Raw genomic sequence first — 24,442 nt, 5'->3', positions numbered from 1 at the left:
AATTGCACTAACGCAAGTCTTCTAGGCGGCCTTCTGGAGTCTCTTTGCTCTTTGGTTTTCAGATGAGAGGGCTGGTTATCAGCTGTGAGATCCTCAGTAGTTCTTTGGTTGTATCCTAGGAGATGCCTAAATCATGAAACGTAGCTTTCTGTGCAGTGGAACACTAACATGAAAATGCAAATGAGTGATGTACTTTCAATTTACTTTGCCAGGTCCTGGAGAAGTATCCTAATACACCTATGAGCCATAAAGAGATTCTTCAAGTCATCCAGAAAGAAGGACTTAAAGAAATCAGGTAAGTTAAGCATCCATAGCAGTAAAACAGGGTAACACTTTGATTCCAACTTAGTTCACTGTTAACCCCTAACTCCTGTGTATCTTTGGGACTAAAATGTTAAATGTCTTTAGAATTGGTGTCCAGATCCCAGTTTAAAACAAACAAACAAAAAAAATGAAGTCACTGATACTTCTCACTGAGAAAGCTAGATGAGGGTCATTCATTTCCAAATATATGCTGCACGCCTCTGGTCTGCAGCTTTTGTATGACATGAACAGGGTCTGATCAGGTTCAAACTCCAGTTATAACTGTATGGGTAACTTTAACTACTTTTTATTTATCTTTAAAAACAAACAAAGAAGTGAATAGTTTAATGGAAATGACCCAAAACAAAACTGGAAACTATTCAGGTAGTAAAAAAAAAAAAAAAAAAAAAGGCAGCTTCAAGCTTCAGTTACAATTTATTTGAAAACTGTCTCATGCTATTTTTAGTATTCGTCTGCAGTATGATGCTTTTCTGTTTTAGAGATCTTCCTGTTCTGCACAAGGAGTGTATTGCGCATTTGAGTGCCCCTTTTTGCCCAGTACACAACTCAGGTGTTACTGATCTGATCTGCTGTAAAAGTAGTTCAGATGACAAATGTGGAGCTGCTGCTGTTACCATAGCTTAACTCGTGAGTCCTTGCTCATATCTATCTCCCTGAGATGGACAGGTTTATTTGCTGATATACAGAGCTCCTGTGAAGTAGAAAGTATTTATTTGTTTTCTAAGAGCAAAGGAAAAGGAAAGAAAAGAGGATTGGATGCCAGCTCATCTATTTTGGAATGACCTAACCATCCTAAATTTGACTTAATTATCTTCCCCACGCCCCTTGCCAGCTTAAGACAGCAATACAGATGCTTCTCAGGAAATACAGAAGGGCCCAAGTGTAGATAACAAGATCTTCCGCTCAAGTTGTGGACAACATAATAGTATTTTGCTTTTTGGAAATGTCAGCTTATTTTAAAGTAAGGAATCCCAATTATTATTTTGCTCTTAAGGATGTGATGTGACAAAAGCAGGATGCAATTCCTGTCCTGACAATGCACTTCATTCTGGGGCAGTACCACATTTAGTTGTACCAGAGGCTTACCAGCCTTAGGACAGCTTCAATATCAAACAAATCAAATGCTGTTAACCTGTAAAAGGCACCTCCCCAAGCAGAAGGAGCTGACCAGCATGGTTACCCCCCTGCCAAAGACAGAAAGGCAGTGGTCTGTATTGGTGATCACGGAGTCCGGCAAGCAGTAGGCACTTACAAGTCATGAACCCTTGTAGCAATTCAGAACGCTGTTTTCGGGAGAGCCCTAGGCAGGAGCTCTGATGTGGTGCAAAAGATCCGGTCTAGCTCGCAAGACTGGATTTGGGAGTGAAAGGCCCCCAAAAAAAGGAAGGGCAGGAATGCCATGCCGTGCAGTGGCAGTTGACTTGGGGGTTTCGCCTGAGCTGATAGTAAGTTCTTTCCCTTTCTAAAAGCTGCTGCTGAGCATCAGGAGACTGCAAACTGCACGGTATCTCAAATACCAAAAGATGTTGGTGGGAGCTGTCAGATGCCAAACTTGACTTCTCCAGTTCAGCTACTCATCTTCTGATTCATCCATGTTCAGATGCCATGCAGTGGTCTTTCGTCTTAAATGTTAGTGACATAGGAAAGCTTTGTTTAGGTTGAGACATAAGTTATCAGTTTTTAAGCAATTCAGCTCCAGTTCATAACAGTAATGTTTGTCCATTGGTGGCTGGATTGAGCTTCTGATAAGTCAAAGCCTGTGACAGACGGACTTAACACAAATCAGCATTTTTTTAGAGGAAAAAGCATGTTAGATAAGATGTAAAAGTTGTCAGATGAGCATGTGTGGCTCACCAGATCTTGAGTCTTTCATGTGGAAGTTCTGGCAGGAAACCATGGCAAAGCCTTCGAGAGCAGATTACAGCAATTTCCCTGTGCTGTTGTCTTGAGATAGCAAGCAGCTGCGAGACTCCCAGGTTGGTAGAAATGGTGTGCGAGTTTGCAGGCAGGACATAAGCTCTCCTGCTCACGTGTACCCAAGGCATTCAATTTTTAAATTTTCTCAGTGCAATTTGCTTTTAATTTAAAGAAAAACAAATTTTTGGTAGCAAACTATGCAAACCAGAATCTCTTAAACCATGTCAGTATTGACTGCGATGCTTTTTTATTTCAACATCTATTTCTTTTATCTGTAGATACATCTGTCTTTTAACCTCAAATTCCAGGTAGGAAATTAGTTTTAGAAGAGACAAGTTACTTTCCCATGGGTTTTCTGAAATGAGGCAGAGAATGGGGAGCCCACTAGCGCCCAGCAGTCATTTGTTTGGCCACGCAGCCGGTCAGGTCTCTCTTGCTTTGAGTCCTGTTGTGCAGCTGCTTGGCAAGAAGCTTGAGGGCAGGTTGGCATAGTTCAGAGGACTTGAAGTGCTGGCCCTCTTGTAGGGGGTTTGGAATTGCAGGGACGAAGGGTGGCAATTGCCCTGAGTGTGGAGAAACTGGGAAGAGTGACTTCTGTTATTGCAGGACAAGGCTGTTTTTTTGGGAAGAGGCTAGATATTTTATAAGATCTTTTTCTGAAAGAACATAGATCATAGATACCTTGAGTGATACTGGCTGATGATCTTGCCTGTATTTTTAATTTTATCATAGCACTCAAGCAATTTAAATCGTGATTTTAAAGGTCAGCCCAGGGCCAGTACTCGACATGTCTCTTTTGGAGACCTTAGGCATCCCAAAGCCAGACCTATCTTTCTTGCGTGATCTGTCATCCTGATTTTCTTTATTTGCCTATTTTGACAGGCTGTCTTAATCGTTTGAGATCCTTTCCTACAGGCCACTGCTTGCAAACTGCAAAAATAGAACTTGTGAAAAAAGTACTTGATGAGTTGGCAGTGTAACCACATCTGGCTTTGGTTTCCAGCATCCCATGTTGCCTTATCGCTGTGCTGGCAACGTAGCTTGGACGAGTCTGAGCTTGCTGTGACACGCTTTCACACAAGGCTTTGAAGATGCACAGGATCATGGTGCTAACCCAGCAACACCAGGTGTAGAAGTTCCCTAGACCTGAATGCGTAGGATAGAAGGGCAGCAAGAGGCAACAACAGAGAATCGTGGTTGTTTGAAGATAAGTAGCTGTTGTTTAAAAAATTGTTAGCTTGTCACTGAATTCCTTTAATCTCCTTGGGTCCGTTAGTGTAAGAGTACCCAAAGAGTTGGCATCTTTGGGGGCTATCTTTCTGAGACTTTCCTCTCAATAGCCATGAATGTTCTGTGTTTTGGGGAGTTTACAGAGGAGGCTGTGTAAAAATACTGGTGTGAACTCCAGTCCATGCTTTTGCCTAAATGCTAATGAGTTAGTCTTCGAACAGGGAAGTTCATCTAATCTCAGTGAAATTATAAGCGTGGTGCTCTGGCTGCTGCTTTTGGATATTCTTTTGAGTTTCTTATACAAAGAAACCCAAACAAAGTCCTGAAACAATTTTGGAAAAAAGCACAGAAGCCAAATTCCTTTTCACAGGTCCTGTTTGGGCTAGAGATAAACGTGTTGTAACTGGCATGGTTTTGAGTTTCTCCTGCCCTCCAGGTGGTGCTCGATGACATATCTCTCCTTCCAAACGCCCTGCAAGATGCTCTGCACATCCAGCTCGGGGCACCCCTGGGGAGGCGACTTCCACCCTGAGGAGGTGCAAGCTCTGTGAGCAGGGCTGGAGCTGCTCGGTCTCTGAGCTGCCAGCCCTGTAACTTCAGACTTCCATAAGGGTTCTTAACTGGCTTCCGTTATTTCTCTCCTGTTTTGCTATCTGCAAATCAGAAGCCTGCTGTACTTCTGTGGTTAGTTTGTCCTCTGTGGGCTGGTAGTGTGAGCAGTGTTTCTTCCTAACCAGTGAGGAAGAGAATATTGATTACCCTCATCTAAAGTAAACACGGGTTTTTAGCTTCTGCGTAGTTCAGAGCAGTGCCAGGTTTGTATTATTTCTGCAGTAGCCTGTGTGCTATGAAATGAGCATCCCCCTGACCGGGGGAAGATCCTCTACTTGGTCACTCTCTTGCAAGAGGAGAACTGAAGAGGATAAACTTGATGCAAATGACCAGCTCTCTCATTGACCAGTCTCAGAAATGTGCTGGTGGTAGGAGGAGGGAGGCTGCTTACTGCTGTAGGATATTCTTGTCTCAGTCTCATCAGCTGAGGACCAGTGAAGTGACTCTCCTTGTTCTTGGCAGAACACTTTGCCGCTAAAATATTTCACAGCTGTTCCTCAGTGCTTTGTCGATGTCCTTATCTTCTGCTGTGGAGCTAGGAGATAACACAGGGCTGGGGGAGCTGAGCTCCGTGGTTCTCAGGGCTGGCGTTCCTTCGTGGCTTGGTTCTAGCAGAGTCTTCCTCCAGGAAGTGAACAAGGGTGCGTGCACAAACACCCCACAGCACAGTGCAGGGCTGGGAGGGGACTTCAGAAGGATGCAGGGTTTTTTTTTAAAGGCTTTTAAATTTTGGAAAGGGTGAAGTTCCTTTTGATCCCACTTTAACTGGGTGTGAGGACAAATTATCTCAACAGGGAAGGGGATCTCTGTAGAAGCTGCTTCTGTCAAAACTGCTGGATTTACCTCTTGTGAAAGCTGCTTTTTAAAGCGGTTGTGAGCCTACAGTAAAAGTCTAGGCAAAAAGTCTCCTATGGAGAAAATCGATTGGGAAAAAAATTAATTATCTTAAAAAAATGGTGAAACTGAAACTATCCACCAGCGGAAGAGACATGCATCCTGTGTCTGGCAGATAGCGTGACAGCCTCTTGCTCTTGCTGCTGGCTGGGGCTGTTGCACGTGGAGCTTGTGCCTGGCCCTTCTGGAGAGGGAGCTTCCCCTGCCTGGGAGGGAACTGCACAAAACTCTGCTGCTCTGCAAGTCCACTCTGAGGGTGTAAATCTTGGGTACGAGTACACTGATCATTTTACCTCCCAAAAAGCAGGTCTTGTAACTCATTTTCCCTGTAGGTTCTGAAGTCCTCCAGCGTTTTCACAAGTCCTGAGGATGGTCAGTGTAGTCTGAATCCTTCAAAACACTCCGTAATGGCTTTGGACACTTGCTTTCAAGAAATGAAGTGTTTCCATCAGCTCAGTCTGGTTCTTGTCATAACTTTAGTTGAGAAACATTTATGTGCAATTGCCCACCTTTTAGACATGCTTGGCTCATGCGCAGAATTATCTTGGTAGAACTTCTCATGGTCCATGTGGTGATATCTTGGAGGAAGCACGCCCAGAGAGACATTCCAGTTATTTCAAGTTACGCAGTAAGTTAGATTCACAGTTCTAAGCACAGAGTGTGGCCTGTATAGTGCATGATATAACCAACTAAGTTCTCTTGGGAGAACCGAAACCCGGAGCGCTTGGATTTGCTTCTGAGCCAGCGCTCCTGCTCTTGGGAGAGGCACCCTTGGGATGCCTGGTTCTGTTCTGTCAGGTCACCTCCGGAGCTGGGGATCACGGAACAGCTGGGGCTGGAAGGGACCTCCAGAGCTCATCTGGTCACAACGAGGGCTGTGCTTTGCATGCGGTAGGTGATGTCCTCGCTTTTGGTAGCAGGTAATTATTTGGCAGTCCAAATAATCCTAGGCTGGCTGGGGCTGGGGGCACCCCTGGGTGTCCCTGTGTCACCCCCCCCCCTCGCCCCAGCAGGGCCAACGTGAGCAGGGTGCCCAGCCCTCCAAGGAGGAGACTCCAAATAATTGCCAGATCAGAGTTGCATCACCTGGGGAAAATCACTTGAGGTGGGAAGTAGCTTTGGGTTATGGGCATGTGCAAAAGAGATTTTGGGATGAGTGTCTTCATCCTTGATCTCCAGTGCCTCACTGGACATACATGTCCGTAGTCAAAATACTAAGGAAAGAAATTGCTATGCCATCTGCTTCCTGCCTCCTTTCAGTGAAGATCTGCACACTGACAGCTTAAACTTGTCAATATTTTGAAGAGCTATTTCTACTGATGAGCTGTTACAGAGAGCTCAGCTTCTGACAAAGGAAATCTGCACAGGTCAGAACAGCCTTTGCTGTATTGCTCTTAAAATTATTGCTCTTAAAATGGCTCCAGGCCATTTGATATGTTGGTGAACTCATATCTAGTTTGGTTTTTTGTCCTCTGATCTGATCCGGGGGCTGAGAGGTACCTGTGAGGCAGTACCTGAGAGGGAAAGCAAGGACCAGGAGGTTTGTATCTTCTACTCCTGTTCCCTGCCTTGGTTCCTCATGGCAGCAGGAAGCTGGAAAAGTGGAAAGCAATGTGCTGAAGCTAGAAAGCTTATTTAAAGTGTACTTTCCTGCCTCTGCTCTGTCAGGAGCTTGGCTGGAAAGGGGTGAATGAGGTGGGAACAGCGTGTGCCTGGGAGGACCTTCCAGGCCTGCTCACGGAGTGACTGTTCCCACTGCTACAGCAAAACGTCCTCAGGAGGACACTTGTGCTTCTGTGATGTTCTGACACTAGCTAGCCATGCAGCTCCTTAAATGCAAAAGGAACATGCCAGTAAACTGTCCTGGGGGCAGCCTGTTCTGCTGGCATCAGCCCTCACCTGCCCCGTGCTGCGGGACCCCTATGGGGAGGAGGTGCTGGCAGGACTTGGGTTCAGTGGCCCATCGAGGGTGCAGCAGGCAGCAGGTTTGGCACGCTAGGTTTGTTTGCTGTATTAATTCATCCAAATAAAGCTTTACAAAACTCCATAAAATCAGATTTAGATCTAAATTTGCCTGGTGATTGCTGTGGCGTCTCACAACGTGAGGGTCAGGTGACACAAAGCTTGCAAAAAAAAATCTCTGTAGACTGGTCTAAAGTATTTGCAACTTCTTGTTGTTGGTAACCACACCAGGAAGCTTCTGGAGCTCGCTCTGCTTGTACCGCAGTACATTTCAAAGCTATTTTATCCAAGGCTGCTTTTCAGAATGTGGTGGTTTGGTTTCTGGTGTGTTCACTTCTGCTGATAGCTTACATATGATGGAGCCAGACTTTGTGGAGGAGCCCAGTGCTAGACTGAGAGGCGATGAGCACAGACTGCAGGGTGGGAGATTTGGATTAGATAGGAAAAAATTTTCACTGTGGGGTGGTAAACCACTAGAGCAGGGCCAGGGAAGGTTTTTCCCTGTACAGGAGGTGTTCAAAGCTGGGATGGACGAAGCCCTGAGACACTTGGAGTGCTCCTGCTTTGAGCTGGAGGTTGGGCCTGTGGCCTCCAGGGGTTCCTCCCAGCCTCCAGGGGTTCCTCCCAGCCTCCAGGGGTTCCTCCCAGCCTCCAGGGGTTCCTCCCAGCCTCCAGGGGTTCCTCCCAGCCTCCAGGGGTTCCTCCCAGCCTCCAGGGGTTCCTCCCAGCCTCCAGGGGTTCCTCCCAGCCTGAATCGCTGCAGTTCCTGGTTCCCAGCCTCGAGCTCCGGGGGAGAAGTGGCCTTTTGGCCTCAGTGCCTCTTGTAAGACTGAGTCATTGCAATACCTCAAAGCCTTTACAGGCTTCTTTGTGGAAAGAGTACAGTTAAAAGTGCTGTTTCTCATGGGTGACCGGAGGTATGATACTGCAAATAGATCGTGCTTGGTTAGTACAAAACAGCTTTGCTTTTCCTCCCTTTCAGTGTGCGAAGTTGCAAGTTTTGGGCTGGCGTGGAAGGCCCTGTAGCTAGCTGAAGCCGTCAGCTGACAAACACTTAAATAACTTTACAAAATCTTTAATCCACAGTTTCTTTGAATTTAATCTTCCAATGAGCTGGAACATTCGGGGTTCAAGTTGTATAGGTTCAGTAATATTGAGAGCATGTTGGGGGAAATCAGGCAGGGCCTTTCACACTTCATTCCTGAGAACCACCAGGGTTGGGTTATCTCCACCTCTCTGCTGTTTCTAGTTAGATTGTTTTCATTCTGCTGGAAGATAGATATTATAAAATGTCCATAAAGGTATTGCTGACCTCTTTACATCTGAAATGTGGGAGTCTTTCCCGATGGGAAATGGGCGTTTGTTGGAAGCAGGTGCGTTAGCACCAGCCTTACAGGCAGGCTGGCTTTAATTGCAAGCCTTTTCTTCAGCTTGCTTCTGTTCATTGCTGTAAGTGCTCGAGAGAAGGGCTGGCAGAAGCAGGGGGCAATAACTGCTGGTACAGTAAGGTCTTGAATTTTTTTTAGTCAGTTACAAAGCTGGATTTGGCTTTTTCTGAAGAAAATAACCAACTATCAGCTTATTTTCAACTGAAGTTCACCAGAACATCACATTGTTTGAGGTACTTGTGACGCCTTTTGTAGTGAAGTGGAATTTCTGTAAAGTACAGGCTAAAGCCATCTTGGGTCAAATGGCTGCCAGCATTCATCGTACCCGAGGGCCTCAGGTGGCGTTTGGTGGAGGGAGGCTGTTCTGGGCTGTGTTTTCGGGTAGCTTTTCACTAGGGCTAGCGGTACGTATGGCGAGGGGCCTTGTGGCCTTCCGTGGCTGCTGTCGTTTGGGGTTCTGCTACCGGGGCTCTCCCTGAGGCCCATCTTCTGCCAGCCGAGCGCTCGGCCTCTACCAGCCCCAGGTGACCTCAGGTGTTTATAAAAGGCTTTCTTTGTGCTAGAACCCCACCTTGGTCATTCCTGTTCATCTGCAGGGCAGTGGGAATGGCAACCTGCAGGCCACCAAGTCTGTCAGGTTTGTTTCATGAATCTTTGCAGGCAGTGCCCGTACTTCACCTCGAGCCTGCCTTGTTGGCTTGCAGGCCGCAGAATGAAACGCTGTTGGTCCTGAGGGACGCTTTGGATCTGGCAAACCCCACAGGACTCTGCCTCATTAGTGTTTAAAGAAACATCGAAGTCATCAGCTCTGCACCACCCAGTATCTGCAGAAGGATGGAGATGAGTTGGTAGATGATGTAAATAATGCCTGTAGGGAAAAATGTTGGTTTGAAAAAGAGTAGTTTGAAGACTTACGGAATCATAGAATGGTTTCAGTTAAATGATCTTTAAAGTCCCTTCTAATTCCAACCATCTGGTTGGAATTCAAGAGGATGGCTATATAGAAAGAAGTTGAAGAGGATGAAGGAAGAAGAATAGGAAGAGGTGAAGAGGATGGTTATAGATGGTTATACAGAAACATCATGTTACCATTAGCAGGAGATGCGTTCATTATGTTAGGAGAAAGTCCAGCTAGGTGACTTTCCATAGCAGTTACTTACTTAAAGGTATCAAATCCCTGACTAACCACATCTTCCACTTCTCTCATCATGAGACTAGAATAGTAGCAGGTTTTGCTGGCTCCTCAAAATAAAGTTATACATCCATTTCTATCATGTGAAAGTGTAACAGCTATTGCAGGGAGAAATGTGGGGTGTAATATTCCAGTGATGAGCACTACAGGCATCTAAAAAGTTGGCATTCTCTTCTAGAAAACACAGGAGCTGAGATCTCAGCAAGCAGCTAGATGTAGGATTTACCTTCAGTTTGAACCAGCCCGCGGCCCTGTAGCAGAGACAAAGAGTGGGGGGACGCCAGAAACTCTGAAATCTTAATTCTGTGCCCCAGAAGCCTTAGAGGGAGGTTCCTCTATATGAATTTGTCCTTTAAAACCAGAAAGTGCTAATCATTTCTGCATAGGCCCTCAAGGGGCACACAGATAAGTACCTTACACATGGACACTGGTAAGGTGAAGCTCATCGAGGGCTATAAACCTGAAGCTTTTGCTTACGCATGTAAACAATATCTAAGGGCTTTTTGATCTCATCCAGGACTCAGTGTATGATGTCAGAATCTAGTAATGTTCCTGTAGGTCAGATCCAGTAGTCATATCAGTCTTAGCAGACCAGTAATTAAAGCTTATAAAGAAAGTTCAACTTGAGCGTGTGCTGAAGAGCACTACAGCATTCTCCAGGCTGGTCCTGATCCAAGGGTCTCCAGTGCCCTCTACTACACCCTGATACAAGTGCAGCTCCACCCCAGCTCACTGTGCTCACTGGCACCACCCAGGTTTTCAGGGCACTGTGTTTTGATCTTGCACAAATTCTCAGGAACTTCAAGTGTTGGTGTTTAATAATTGGCTTTGTCACATGAAAAATCTTGTAGCCAATTCTACCCCCACCAAAAAAAAAACACCACCAAAACCAGCCCTTCCCTTCTTTCCTTCCCTCTCCCCCACCCCCCAACAGTGGGAATACTGAAATGGAGCGAGTAGTGTGTTAGTTTGCATTACTGATGACTTGGCCAGCCCCTGGATTTACCCCTGGGAACACGGCTGAGATGATGCTGTACACGTGACACAACCCAACCATTGGCTTCCATAAATTGCTCACAGACTGTCTTGCTCCTCTGGGTTGTAGGGCTGCTGCTGTACCCACAACTGTGGGCCTAAGTTGTGAGATAAAAGTAAACTTCTGTATGGTGCCTGGCCACATACGGGACCTCTAAAGGGCCCACCTGACTTCTAATAGAAGTTCACTAACTGGGGGGGTTGAAAGTTACCTGGGATTGGTGGATCTATGCCAGCTTCTCGGAAAGTAAGCTGAAAAAAAGCCTGGCGGGTGCACATCTTCCTATGCCCGCTTATGTGTACGATAGAGCCTAGCTGTAGTATTGCTGCAGATCTGCCCAAAGCTTTCTTAATTTGGTTCTGGTGGATGGGGAGGAGGGTTCGTATTAATGGTTAGACAATTGTTTTGCTAAAGTTTTTAAAGGGGTGTTTCTCTCCTTTTTTTGGGTTGCACTCCAACTCCAGAAGGTAAGAACCACTGCTGATTGTTCTAAAGCTACTGTTCTGTATTAACGCAAGCTGCAAAAGCCTTAATTAAAAGAGCAACTGCTTGTTTCACAGACTTAAAAACAAAGAAATAGCAGTAAAACTAGTGTTAATGCTTCTCTTATGTTAATCTACCTTTCCTGCATGCAGTTTGCATTAGCCTTTGAGTGTAATGCAAACGTGAAATCTTAATCTGCTTGCAAGTCTGTGGAAAATACCAGGCTAATAGCATGTGAGTGCTTGGTGTCTCATAAATTAACGTTGCTGTCTGCAGTCCTGAATTTGTGGGGAGGGGGTGCTTGATTTGCATGGTGTTTTTGTGCGTCTTTGTCCCGGGGTCATTTGGCAGTGTATATGGGGTAAAACAATCTAATGCGTAGAATAAAACTGCTTTTCTAAATCATAAATTTGTGTTAACAAACTTCAAGTCAGTACTGTGGTATCTGCTTACGATCTCTCTCTCTCCTCTGACACTTCAGTAGATCTAAACCTATCGTTTTTAAAAATCATGTTTTAATTTACTAATAAGCCAAAAGCTATTTGTGTGAATGTCTGATTCAAATGGAAAGTGGGGAAGAAGGGATGCTCAAAAGGACAAAACGGGGAAAACCCTCACCCTTAAACGCAGCCGAGTCTGGGCCTTGTATCGAGTTCCGTGCACTTGCAGTGACAATGTGACATGAAGGTGCTCGCTGTCGGATGCACTTTATATTAAGCTTCCATTCAGAGCAGAGGATAATTAACTCTTCTGTGGTGTCCGGGTTGCTGCGTGCTACCGTGCTGCCCTGGTGTCACAGAACCGACTCCGTGCGCTGTTCCTGCGCGAGCCGCGGCAGCAGGTGCCGCCTCTGTCTGCAGGATGCTCTGGAGCCAGAGGTGGTGGTCCTGTGGTGGGAGCTGCTGGGCCTGCACCCAGCTGAACGCTGCTGGTGTGCACGGAGGAATAGCGTAAATGACACATGAAAAATGGAGCTTTAATATAAAGTAGCCTTTCGATAGATAAATGCACCTTGCATGATGTTCTGAGTGCAAGTGTGAGTTCAAATACTGCATAGATGAAAATTTTTTAGGGTTTCAATCCAGTTTCAATCTAGCATCCCATCCATAGATGACTGAACAGAAATGATTCAGTCACATTTTGTTTTCAAATCAGAACAAATCCCCTTGCTCCTCCCCGAGGTTGCAGGGGTAAGGCTGATTGGAAAGGATTACGCAGTGGAATTGAAAGTGTGGAAAGAAAAATGCTCTCACCTCCTTCTCCCATTGAACAGGCAGCTGCTCGCAATAGAGATGTCTCATCTTAACCTTGTGTGCATTTACCATTTTCAAACCCCTTTTTCCCTGCTCAGTCTGAAGAAGCTTTGAATTTAATGTGGAATGTAAAATGCCATGATATGATGAAGGCTTAAGTTTGGCAATTCTCAGAAGGAGGACTTGGTATGTACGCGGCCACTGGAAAAGCGAAGTAGCTTAGAGAAATGCTCGGAGGGGTGACAGCTCGGAATGTGTATTTCGTATGCCACTGGCCTCATAACTACCTTTTAGCTATAAAGATTGTTATTAACCTGTTTTAGCCCTTTCAGCAATCCAATAAAGTAAGTGGAGCATGTGCCTGCTCTGCAGGCAGAGCACCTGTCACTTCTGCTGGTTGATTAATTTTGAGATGAAATTTTTGATTCGTTAATGAGATGAAAGTGCAGCTAAGGAAAATGTTAATATTCAAAATACAATAAATATTTAGAAGCTACCAGAAACCCTTGTTTGGTCATCAGTATACAGACTATAGTTCATGTAGCAGCCACAGGTTTATAAATATGAACAGTTTATAAGTATAAATAGACTTATAAGTTCCAATAAATCTGTTAAATTTGATGTTTCTAACAGGGCAGTTAGTGTTAGACAAGAATAATTCCTAAAATGTGATTTTCAGTGGAAAGCGCTGCTGAGAACAGCAATGGTAGGAGAGCAGCTGGGAACAAGGTCACAGAACAGACACTTTACAGGCGCTTAATGTTTGTCCCAACACAGAGTAAGGAAATGGTTCTAGAGAGGCTCATGGAGTACCACTCTTGGGGCTGACCGTGAATGTTGTGTACAGCTAAAAGATTTATGCTTTCTCTGATAGTAATAAATAATAAATAATAAAGATAATAATACAGAGTTTAAGAACATGTATTTGCTCAGCCTGTTCACTGTGCTGGGTGGTCACCTGGTAAGTATTGGTGAGTACTTGCTTTATTGGACCTCTCAAGCAGCATCTGTAAGTGCAAATTTTCTTGGTGCTGTACTTTAATGCCTGTGCGTGCGCTAAAACCGTGTCTCTTGCTGCTCATGAAGGTAGCTTTGCCTGGGTGGATGTGTTACTCCCAAGTTTTTCCCAAGTTGAAATACACTGCAAGGAAGGGTAATACATAGGATGCGGAAAAGTACAATGGTTTAAGGCTTCCAGCAGAGAACAAGTCTGTGTTGCCCGGTTTTATGATCAAGCTCCTACGTGTAAGCATGGCTTACGGTCCCTGCTCTGACACCATGAGTTTGCTGCCAGTCTTTCTTTGCAGCTGGGTGATCAGAGAGGCAGGGTCTGGTGAACTGAAGTCGTGCTCTTCCCCTCCCTTGAATTAAGAAGTAAAGCAAGAACTGAAGGCAGCCGCTCCAGTCGCTGAGTGACAGGAGCAACAGAGGCATGCACCAGCTCAGGCTGGAGCTGGCTGTAGGCAGAGCCCCAGCCGTGATCCTCTACCTGCTCTCCACAAAACCTGCCAGCTGGATCACTGTTGTGCAGCCTCTCAGCTATGTGGAAGCCTAATGTGAAATGTTATGTTTTTTTCATGCTATTTGAGTAGTACATGTGATGTAAAAATCTTTACGGACTGAAAAACCTGCTGGAATGAATATTGGAACTGCTTATTTAGCTGTAAAAAAAAAAAAATTATATATATGTAGGCTGCTTAATGTTTTAATAAAAACATCATGTGTAACTTTTCATATAGTAACTACTTCTTGGGGGAAATTCTACTATTTAGTTTTACAGTTCAGTAAAATACTAAGTGTGCCCTGTCTACGTGAAGTATCTTAATCCATGTGCATGGATTTACATTTTAAAAAAAAACACCTCATTTAAAAAAACAAACAAAAAAAAACAAAAAAAAAAAAAACAAAACAAAACACAAAAAAACAAAAAAAACCCTCTCTTCTAGCTCCATGCCATAAATGTGAGTTTGGCATTGTGCCTACTTTGTTAAACAGTACATGTCCCATGCCAGCTAAGGATGCTGCATGTGGAACCAAAGAGGATGTCGCTTGGTTCCTAAACATTCCCGTGTTTCCAGAAACAAACCCCCAAGAGCCCCATGCCTTACACCTTGTAGCAGGGGAGGGGTTACAGGACCTTGTGCTACTTGCATTCACATTCAGCACCTGTTCTTAAACTGCTAGTGTGCAAAATCCCTCATCCGAGAGTGGCTTTGCTGCCCACCAGCTCCTTGGGGTGCAGTCGCTGTTACGTGTGTGCATGTGAATGCCGAGGGGACTGGGGATGGGGGAACAGGGGAACTCAACACATGAGAAAAGCGCAAGTTAGTCTTAGCTCATTTGGGAAGATTCTTTGTGTGGAAACTTAAAACAAAAAGCCTGTAAAGAGGGCAGGGAGGAGGGGAGAAGCAAGCCTCTGTGTTTCTTGATCATCAGCTCATCAGAGGGCGATGGAGAGGAATGCTGTTGGAAGGACAGCGTGTGACTGTTTCCGGGAGACTTTGGCACTCAGTATGGACGTACCTTATTTTCTCCTTTCACGGTAACTCTACACATGTTGTCCATGAGGCAATATACTGTGTCAAGCCAATTTCTGTAGATAGAACAAAAGCCTGCAACGAGCCTGTCCTCAAAGCAGTCACGTAATTCCTTCGTGAGCTGGGAACATTTGAGCAACTGCACCTCAAACCCCTGATCTTCAAGCCAAGAACCACAACTTGAGCTTATTTAGAGTCCAAGGTGATCGATGGGAGTGATTGCAAAGCTGGAGACTGCTTCAGTCCAGAAGATCCAGAAATGAGTTAGGGGCTTGCTCTCCAGAAGGGAAGGAACGTAGCAATAGGGACCTCGTCATGTCATAGAGCTGAGGTCTTCTGAAAGCTGAATCCTCTTCTGAGACCTCTAAAATGCCTTGCACGTTAACGGCACCACATGGGCAGCAGTACCCAGCTGACTGTGGCTCCATACACGCAGTATGGGGGCAATGGAAGGGACTGAAGTGAAATAGCAGATAGTGATGCCTCTGGAGCAGCATCTTCCCATTGAGATGCTTCTCTAACTACTGTTTTTGAGGTCGAGTGATGGGAACCATCAGAAGTGGCTGATGAGCTGGTGTGAGTTCCTGCAAAAGGAAGGGATGGCCTTTGTTCATTTTTTTTTTTTTAAAAAAGGCAAGCCCCAGAAATAACAGCGTAATATCAGCTGATTCCTAAGGCTATTTTTAGACATTTACTGCATTTAAAAGCATCGCCTGGGCACCAAATGCAGGTAGCTGGAAAAAGTAATGAGTGAGTGCTACGGGGTTCTGAGCAAAGGGCAGCAGAGAGCAGATCAGGGGCAAAGTCTTTCCCATCAGAGGGGAAGGCTGCATCTCCAGGAATAAATAACCACCGCCCCACTGCATGTTTATTTGTTAGCAAACTGTCAGCTGTGGGTTGAGGGTTGTACTAATGCAATATCTTGTCAAAGAAACCTGCCCAAAGCACTTTCCCGTGGGATTCAGGCAAGTTCAGCAGAGCCCCGCTGGTTGGGATGTCATCAGAATGCTGCCACGAGCACCTCGGCTCATTTTCCAGCCTCTCTCTTTCCCTTGGCCTTGTGACCGTGCTGGGTATGTGTTTTCCAGAGCGGAGGTTTGTGTGTCAGATGGAGATCTGGAGCTGTTCAGCTGGGAGCTGCTGTCAGGGCAGCTCAGAAGCTCCATGGTGGTGGCTGCTCCTCCGCTCCACGGCCGTGCGCTGGTGTCGGGGCGGCGCGGATGGAGCGACGATCCTGGAGGAAAGGTGTTGCTATGGGAAGGGCTCGTCCGTGGTCGCTCACAGAGGCAGAGAGGATGCAATATGACACGAGGACCACGTATCTTATACCCAAACAGAACCCAAACTTATGAAAGTTACGTGGGATTTGTTGACTGACTTTAACTTTTAAAATTTTCCGAATAAGGTGCACGAAAGGCTCGAACAATGTTAGCTTTGTGCCAGATCTCTAAAGAGCGTATAGAGGAAGACAAGTACCTGTAGGTACTAGGTAGCACCTGTAGTACTAGGTGAATGCAAGAGGAAATTAAAGCAAAAGTAATAGATAAGCTGTTAAACAATGGAATCGAGTAGGAATAGTATAGGTGCCAGACAAGTATAGTTTTTGTAAAGATAGGTCCTGCCAAGACTTCATTCCTTGGTGAGCTTCCAGAGCATAGCTTTGCCTAGACTTCTGTAAAATGCTTGGCTTAGCGTTGATTTTCTGCCTTGATCCAGTTTTTAAGAAGAACGTACTCAGCGAACGAAAGGTCAGGTACGTGGCAGGCTTCTCCTCGCTGTCTGAGACCTTTACTGAGTGCAGGCACGCGTCGGCACACTCGGTGCTCTTCAGTATGCACTCAGTGATCCAGAAATACGAAATTCTGATCATTTTCTAGATGTAGCAGCAGGGGGAGAAAGCTGGTGAGCAGCGGTGGGAGAAGGACAGGAATAGTGTTTATACTGCCACGTAGAGCTGGGCCAAGCGTGGCTCAGACACACGTTCGCTCAGCTGTGTCACGTCCCTGTCGGTGTTCACGCAAGAGAACTGCAGGCAGCAGGCGCAGCGGTGTGTGCTGAGGCACTGCTCTGCACCCCTGCCTTAATGCCGTGGGGGCTGTTTCCTGACCTTTTACATGGAATAATTTAGGTTAGGAAGCGGCCATCTGGTCCCACGAACCACCTGATAACGCACGGCTCGTGTCCGTGGCTCTGAATCCTCGCCCCTGCCACCGGCACGCGGTGCCCCCTCCCTGAGCGTCCCACCGGCCGGCTGGAGCCGTGGTCCCCCGGCAGGGGCTGAATTCTCAGAGCACTGCAGTTAGTACGGATGGCATTGGGCCTAGCAATGTAAATATTAGCTGCCCTCTGGGGACAGTGATTCTCCTGTGGTTTGTGAGCTGCTTTATCTCAGTCCTGGGCCCCCAGCACCGAGAGAGCTGGGCCCAGCGGGGAGAGCCCAGGCCGGGGCCCCCAGGGTGCTGCCGGGCCCGGAGCCCCCGTGCTGTGAGGAGAGGCTGCGAGAGCTGGGGCTGCTCGGCCTGGAGCAGAGGAGGCTCCGGGGGAGCTCCCCCATGGCCGTCAGGACCCGCAGGGAGGTGCGGAGAGGCCGGAGCCGGGCTCTGCTCGGCGGTGCCCAGGGCCGGGCCCAGAGGCCCCGGGCCCAGCCTGGAGCCCCGGCGGCTCCCCCTGCCCCTCAGGCAGCACCGCTGGGCCGGGCGGGTGCCGGAGCCCTGGCACAGGCTGCCCCGAGAGGGGCCGGGGGCTGCTCCTTGGAGAGCTCCCCGAGCCCAGGGCCGTGGGGCTGGGCACCCTGCTGGGGCAGGGGGGGACAGGGGCACCCAGGGGTGCCCCCAGCCAGCCTGGGGTTATTGGTGCACCATTCCCTGTGTGCCTCCAACTGCATGTTTATACCCCACCTGTGCAAAGGAGCCCTGGAATCTCTTCCAGGATATCAGCTTCTGCTCCTGTTAGAATTCAGTAATGGAGCCAAGCTGCTTTGCTGCTGTGTTGTCTAACCTGGCGTGAGCGTGTGCTGCCTGAGCCGTCAGAGGTCTGGGCTCTGCCTCACCTCTATCTCCATTTCCTCCCAGGGCTCATCTCACTGCTCGCGATGCAGATTTGTTTGAATATTTATAGCAAAGCATACTGCAAATGAGTAGCAATCTCGCTGTAGCTCCCACTCAGGAGTTTTGGCCACTCAGTCACAAATTTAGGATTTCAGTCAACCTGGTGGTTCCAGTACGAGCCTTTGTGACAAGATATTGGGAGGTGAAAACTCTGCCCTGAATCTTGCATCTCCTGTGCAGGGGTAGTGCAAGATACCAGCGTGCTGTACAAGCAGTGGCAGCTGTTAAATAGCGTGTGCGATCTGCCTGACCCAGCAACGGGAACAAAAGTTACCTGTCTTCTGTGCCCACTGATTCTGCTTCTGTCTGCAGTGGGATAGCTTAAAAAACAAACAAAGAAACCCCCACCAGCACAGGGAAAAGGATGGAGCTCCTGTTTCAGCTCTTGGGGCTGGGATTGAAGCTCTCGGCTCTTTTCAGGGAATTGCTAAAATTGCAGAATTGGTTTCCATTCTCTATCCCACAAACCTCGTTGCACCACGCTGCAATTTTTTCCAGAAAACTTTAAATATCTCTGCAATCAGTAATTAGCTTGCAACAGATCTGCTCAGAGTTTCAGCTGAGCAACGTCGAGCATTTGGAGCTTTAAGAATGAACGACCATTTTGATGTTCTGCAAAGGGGTATCGGAGAGCCTGAACTTGGGGGTTTTTTGTTTGTTTGCCTATTTTCTGGAGCTGGAGCGTGGGTTCGTTGGACTGGTTTCACTGTTGCTTGTTGAGGCAGCTTCAACTTGTATTCTTGGGAATACACGTTGGATCTGGGCTCTTCTGCCGCTGCATGCCTGGTGGTCAGGTGAGGGGCCGTGATCGTCTCCCAGCAGAAGATTAATACTGACCAGAGAAATACAAAAATTAATCCTGTGTTTTTATTTTCAGTGGGACTTCTCCTCTTGCATGCCTGAATGCTATGTTACATACAAACTCCCGAGGGGAAGAGGGCATTTTCTATAAGGTCCCGGGGCGGATGGGAGTGTACACTCTGAAGGTAAGTGTCTCAGCTGGGCAGTTTTGTTTGAATGCTAAGGGGACTTTTATTTGTTTAAGATATGTTGTATTAGGATAATCCTGAAGAGGGAACTGTTCCTCAGTGGCATGAATTGTAGTGCAAACTATCCCTCCAAATGCAAGCATGGTCTCCTCATGCTTGTCAGAGAGCACCTTTGTGCTGAAAACACAACCAAAGTGCTGGTTTTTATTTGCAATACTGTGAATAAAACTACCAGTTTACTGTTATTAATTATTAATCCAGAAATGAAAGAGTAATTAAAATTGTGATACAATTTTAGCCATAAAAAGGTAATGTTACCTTCACTAATCTCAGTTTAGAAATTAAAAAGTCCTTTATCCTTATTCAATTAACAGTAGGCAGAAAATACTTCAAGGGACAAAGTGAGGATTCCTTGATTTAGCTGATTCGGTTTTTAAAGAATAATCTTTATTTGAAACTTTTTTCCCCAATTAAACTACTAGAATGAAGCCTGCTGACACTGTTCTTGATTCTCTATATATTTGAAACTGATGACTGTCAAATAAGTTAGGGTTCCTCTCACTAAACACAGACCCCCTCAGTGTATGTCTCTGTTGGAGCTGCTTTCCTCATCTCACCCCATGCTCCTTGGACAGCAACAGTAACTTCTAAGATGAGATTCGTCTCCTAAAATATTTAAAATGGAAGAGAAATGCTTTCCTGTTCTCACCGTCTTCTGCCTCCACCCTGTAAACTGGAAAGGCACGATTCCTTGAGCACATAAAGTGACACCAAAGGTTGTCACCTGGGAGCTGTGTGCTGGTGCTGACGTGCCATCAGAGTAGAACATCTTCAGAGCTTCCAAAATTTCCTTTGCAAGACATCCCACAAACTTCTTTCTTTGAACATTGTTGTGCCAAACAGAGATTGGCCTCATTTCAGTGCATTGAAGTGAAAGTATAAAACATCTTGTTGGTAGGAGGATGTATATTTAAGGTAAGGACTATCAGATACAGCCAACAATGGAGGGAAGGTAGTTGTCTTTTTGGGTCTCATTCTTACACAATTTGTTTCATTATGAAAATGTGTAAAGTTTTCTGGTTTAGGCGTAAGGAATGCCGACCTTAAGTCGAGAGCGGGAAGAAGGTGTTTTGTCAGAACGTTATGACTCAGGAAAAGATTCACATATTGTAGCAGACGAGTGGTTGAGTAATTGTCTGTGAATTCTGTGTCAGGATGTGGCCAAGCCATGCTGAAAAGTTTCAAAGAACAAAACAATTCTAGATATGAAAAAAAGATCTCTTTTGAAAGATTGCGAGCGTGTTTTTGATGGCATAAGTCACAGGCAGATCAAACGTCAAGAGCTTAAATCTAAGCAAAGTCAGATTGGAAGTGAGCATGCATTTGAACAACAAAACCCATCAGAGCTGCTGTGGTAGCTCCGTTTGTCATCCTCATGAGAACTGTAAGTTAAAACTGGTTATTTTTCTTAATGTTAAGCTTCAGCAAAGCTCCAATGTTATTTAACTCAGCGTAGGAATAAGTTCATTAAATGTAATGATTTGTCTTAGGCAGGAGGCTAGACTAGCAGGTCGAGTTATTCCAAAACCCCGTTGTTTCCTGCATGTCTAAGGACACGGCAGTTTTGTCGTTGTCTTTCCCTCTTTGGGGCTGTGTGATCCGGAGGTGGTAATGTTGGTGGAGTGTCAAGAAAGCCGCTGTGTCAGCCAGCCATGTCACACCATCCTCTGGTCCCCGTTGTCATGTTTGGTCCCAGTGCAATGCCAGGAGGAGAAGTTGTGAAGATGGTGGGTTCAAAGAGAAATCCTTTGGGGGATCCATGATCAATGAAATGTGCTGGTTTGTCCATTAGAAAGCTTTGAGGAGCAGGGATGGCCATTGCAGTAGAGGGAAGAAGAGCCAGGTGTCAGGTAAATCACACTGCTTAAGAGAGAAAGCTTCTGATAAAATCCCTGGCAAGTAAAGCAAAGTTGTACTTGCAGTTCTGCTGGCTCCCTGAACCGGATTATTGTGTCATCGATCCAAGTAGGAAGGAGACTGGTAGGCTGCCAGGATCTCCCTTCAGTTTTTTTTTTTTTTTTAGATTTGATTGTAAAGATATGTAAGACAGATTAGAGAGCCATAACAAAGGAGTATGTCAGTTCCGTGAAATCGTGTTTAAAGGATCTGGTGTTTCTGGTGGTGGTTGCCAGGAAATGCTTCGAAGGAGAATTCCTAAGGGCAGCAAGAAATCAAACCAAATTTTTCATTAATATTTGTTAATAGGATTTTGTTGTTGCTCTTTTTTGTCCCTTTGCTTCTAGTTCTGTTATCAAATACCTAATCCTCTACTTTCCCCAAATCTTGCCTAATTCTAGCAGTCAGCTGTGATCCGAAGCGCACCGAGCACTCCATGCCTCGGAGCGGTGAGTCTGTTCATGGTGGTGAACAGGAACCCTTCCAAGACAGAGCCCATAAGACGTGGTTTATAGCTCTCAAAAACGTGGCTACTTTCTCAACTAAGCTGCAGCGATTTCCTTAAGGCCATGAGGCCAGGTCTTACACACAGCAGTGTGCTTTTGTAACAAGCAGCGTGGAGGTGGGGGACGTACAGCTTCAGGCACACCTGTGCTTGACAGGAGAGGGCTGTTTCAGTGTTTTACTGATACTGCCTTTCAGACACAATAGCCAAGCTTTGCATGGAGAGGTGGAAGCACTGATAATATGTCATCTGATTAAAAATGCTGAGATGCCGTGGGTGTGCGCTGTGGCTGAAGTGGCGTGTAACGGCACGGGTCGGCCAGCAGTGCTCCTCTTAAAGCTACAAGATGCACGTGCCCTGGTAAGGACACCTTGGGCACTTCTCCGACAGTCTGAACACTCTGCTTGGTTCCCTGGGGAAGATCAACTCCAAGCACTCTTAAATACTAAAGAATAAACCAAATTACATGACCTTTAAAAACTTGTAGCAAAAGTGCTGAATTTCTAGTAACTTCTGGTATTTCAATTTCTTGTAATGTAATATTTTTCAGTGTTTGCAATGGCTGCGTGTGCAGGATGAGCTTTCAGGGGCTGAATTTGTTTCAGGCTGTAGAGGTGTACAGTAAGGTTTAGTCTTGCCTGGAAGGAATCACATTTTAAGTGAACAATTGACGTATTGATGTCAATAGACAGAGAAACTGAAGGTCATGTTGTTAATTAAAAGTCAAAGTTCTTGGGAAAAACAGCTGTCATTCTTGGAAATTCAGACCAAGGCAAACAAGCAGAACCCTCATTTTCCTCCCTTTCCCCATCTTATTACTTAAAAAATTCAAGCTGGCCCTCCCCAAGGTTGGAGGGTCTTGATGGTCCATCGGTGAGCGGCTGGAGCCTTTCGGTGGTCGGCATTGTCCCGGGAACCCTCTGTGCATCTGGTTGGTACCCCCCTGCATTTTTATTTATTGCTTCCCCCGTGCTTATTATCCCATTGCATCGGAAAGGCCCATGACTGATTTTCTGTTCACCGGTAGCCTGGGAGATTCCGGTCTGCAGGAATATTTCTAACCCGAGATTTGGAGAAGTCTGGCCAGTTCAGCTTTTACCACACGTGATAAAGACGGAGCACACCGTCTTAGGAGACACATCTGTAGGAGTGGTAGCTAGACGACCAGGTGGAAGACTTTAAAAGAGACATCTTGAAAAAATCAGAAAAATAGGTAAATGTCCCAGCTTACTAAAGTCATCTTTCCAAGAGTTACGACATAAAGAGGGTTCGCTGAAAGGAGCGTGAGCATTAGGAGTAGGCAAGCTTCATTTTTACCAGCTTTGGTGACGCCTGGTATAAATAGAAAGGTTCTTCTCTGCTTCTGGTGACGTCCTCCCTAGGATTGCGGTTTATAGGTAACTCTGGGCCGTTAATTCAGTGTCTGCCTCTGCCCTGCGCTGCGTGCACGGCCCATCGGCAAGCGGCGCACCGAGGGGCTTCGGGCGTCGGGACGGGGTGACGGCCACGACTGAGGTCCCAGTCGGCAGGCTTCAAGGTGCTGTCCCTAATTAGCGCTAAGTAGGTTAAAACCGGAGTGGTGCCGATCACTAGAGGGCAGGCTGGGCTTAGGTGCGGACAGGCGAGCACAGCCGCTGGTGCTTTGTGCAGCCTCAAGCCCTGTGTGTGAACGCACGGCCCTGCCGGGCCTGCTGCGGCGGGGGCTGTGCCGGCAGGCCTTCCTGCTCGGGAAGTGAGAGGTCTCCGGGGCTGCCGGCCGCCCAACCGGCACGTTCTGTTTCCTCTGGCGTGACCTTCCAAAGCTGGCTGCCTTTCTCGTTATGCAGAAGTGTGTTAGAGTTGGTGGCTGAGGACGGAGCAGACAACTAAAGGGGCGCGTAGGGAAGGGTGTGCCTGTGAGGTGGTGACGGGGGGAGTGGAGAAGCCGCGGCAGCGGGTATGGGTTTCATACGGACTGGCGAAAGGCGGTGTGCCTCTGAGGCCGGCAGCTAAGCAGTCCTGACGTAGCTCTCAAGCATAAAAAATCAACAGCGAGTGCTTGGCAAATAAAGCAAAGTGCTCCTTTTAAGAATTGCGTTAATTAGAGAGTTTGTCGTGGGGTGGGTAACTCGCCTGCGTGCTTCGTTTGCAGAAGGACGTTCCGGACGGGCTGAAGGAGCTCTCTGACGGCTCGGAGGAGAGCAGCGACGCGCAGTCCGACTCGCAGAGCTCCGAGAACAGCAGCAGCAGCACCAGCAGCAGCAGCAATGGGTGCACTAACAAGGACGGGAAGAAAAGCAGGTGGAAAAGGAAAGGTAATTTTCCCTTCCAGGAGTGGTGATTTTGACACGGTCTCTGGTGAAGGACTTTGAGGATTTTGCCAGTCAAATCTGTTCCCTTGTACAGCCAGGCCGTTACAGGAGCCTGAGGCCTGTTTTTACTGTTTGTGCTCCTGGCGAGAACTCATGTCACAAGAGCAGCTTCACTGTCGAGGCACCCAAGGTATCTTTCATTAGGTGTCTGTACTTACAGCTTGATGCAGGTCAGCGACCAGCATAGTGTGCTTCAGACCTAGGAACAGCGGAATCGTTTTCTTTCGGGTTTTCTCTGCCATCCCCCTCCTTTCCTGAGATGACCGCACCTTTTGATTCTGGCCTCTCTTGGCGATGTTTGGATGCAACGCTGGCTAGGAGTGAGCACCGCAGCTCTGAGGTGACGGCCTGTTGTGGGAACCGAGGGGTCCCATGGGGTCTGGGCTACAGCCCTCCTGTCCTGTCCTGCTTTGGACTCTCTTCCCTCGTAAACCAAACGATGTTTAGGTATTCAGTTCAGTTGAATATTAAATCACGACCTTAAATAATATGGTAAATTTCAGCAATTTTTTTGAGGCTATCTAGATTCCGGATTTTACACGAAATAATATATTTGGTATTGCAGGGGAGTACCAAGTGAAGGTAATGAATGCATTTCACTCTGATGAATTCTTCTTCATCCTGATATCTTTGCCACTCTGAGGAGGCAATGTATCTTGTTGGATACTGTCATATCATGCTGTTTTACTCTCTCAGGACCAGCAGA

At 46.6% G+C, this 24,442-nt stretch overlaps 1 protein-coding gene across 2 annotated transcripts in view; it reads left to right on the top strand.

The window, feature by feature from the left end:
- ASXL2 (ASXL transcriptional regulator 2) overlaps window positions 1–24,442 on the top strand; it is a 115,754-nt gene that overhangs the window by 25,850 nt on the left and 65,462 nt on the right. Inside the window, exons 2-4 of one of the 2 annotated variants that reach the window (XM_083827901.1) lie at window positions 213–295; window positions 18,813–18,921; window positions 23,517–23,679. In XM_083827901.1, coding sequence (XP_083684027.1) covers window positions 213–295; window positions 18,813–18,921; window positions 23,517–23,679 — 355 coding nt within the window. Of the gene's footprint in view, window positions 1–212; window positions 296–11,019; window positions 18,922–23,516; window positions 23,680–24,442 lie in introns of both variants that reach the window. The other variant, XM_083827902.1, reaches the window with a different exon arrangement.

Source organism: Anser anser (genome assembly GCF_964211835.1).
Source record: "Anser anser genome assembly, chromosome: 3".
NCBI classification, from domain to species: Eukaryota; Metazoa; Chordata; class Aves; order Anseriformes; family Anatidae; genus Anser; species Anser anser.
This window is presented reverse-complemented; position numbering and strand designations above follow the sequence as displayed.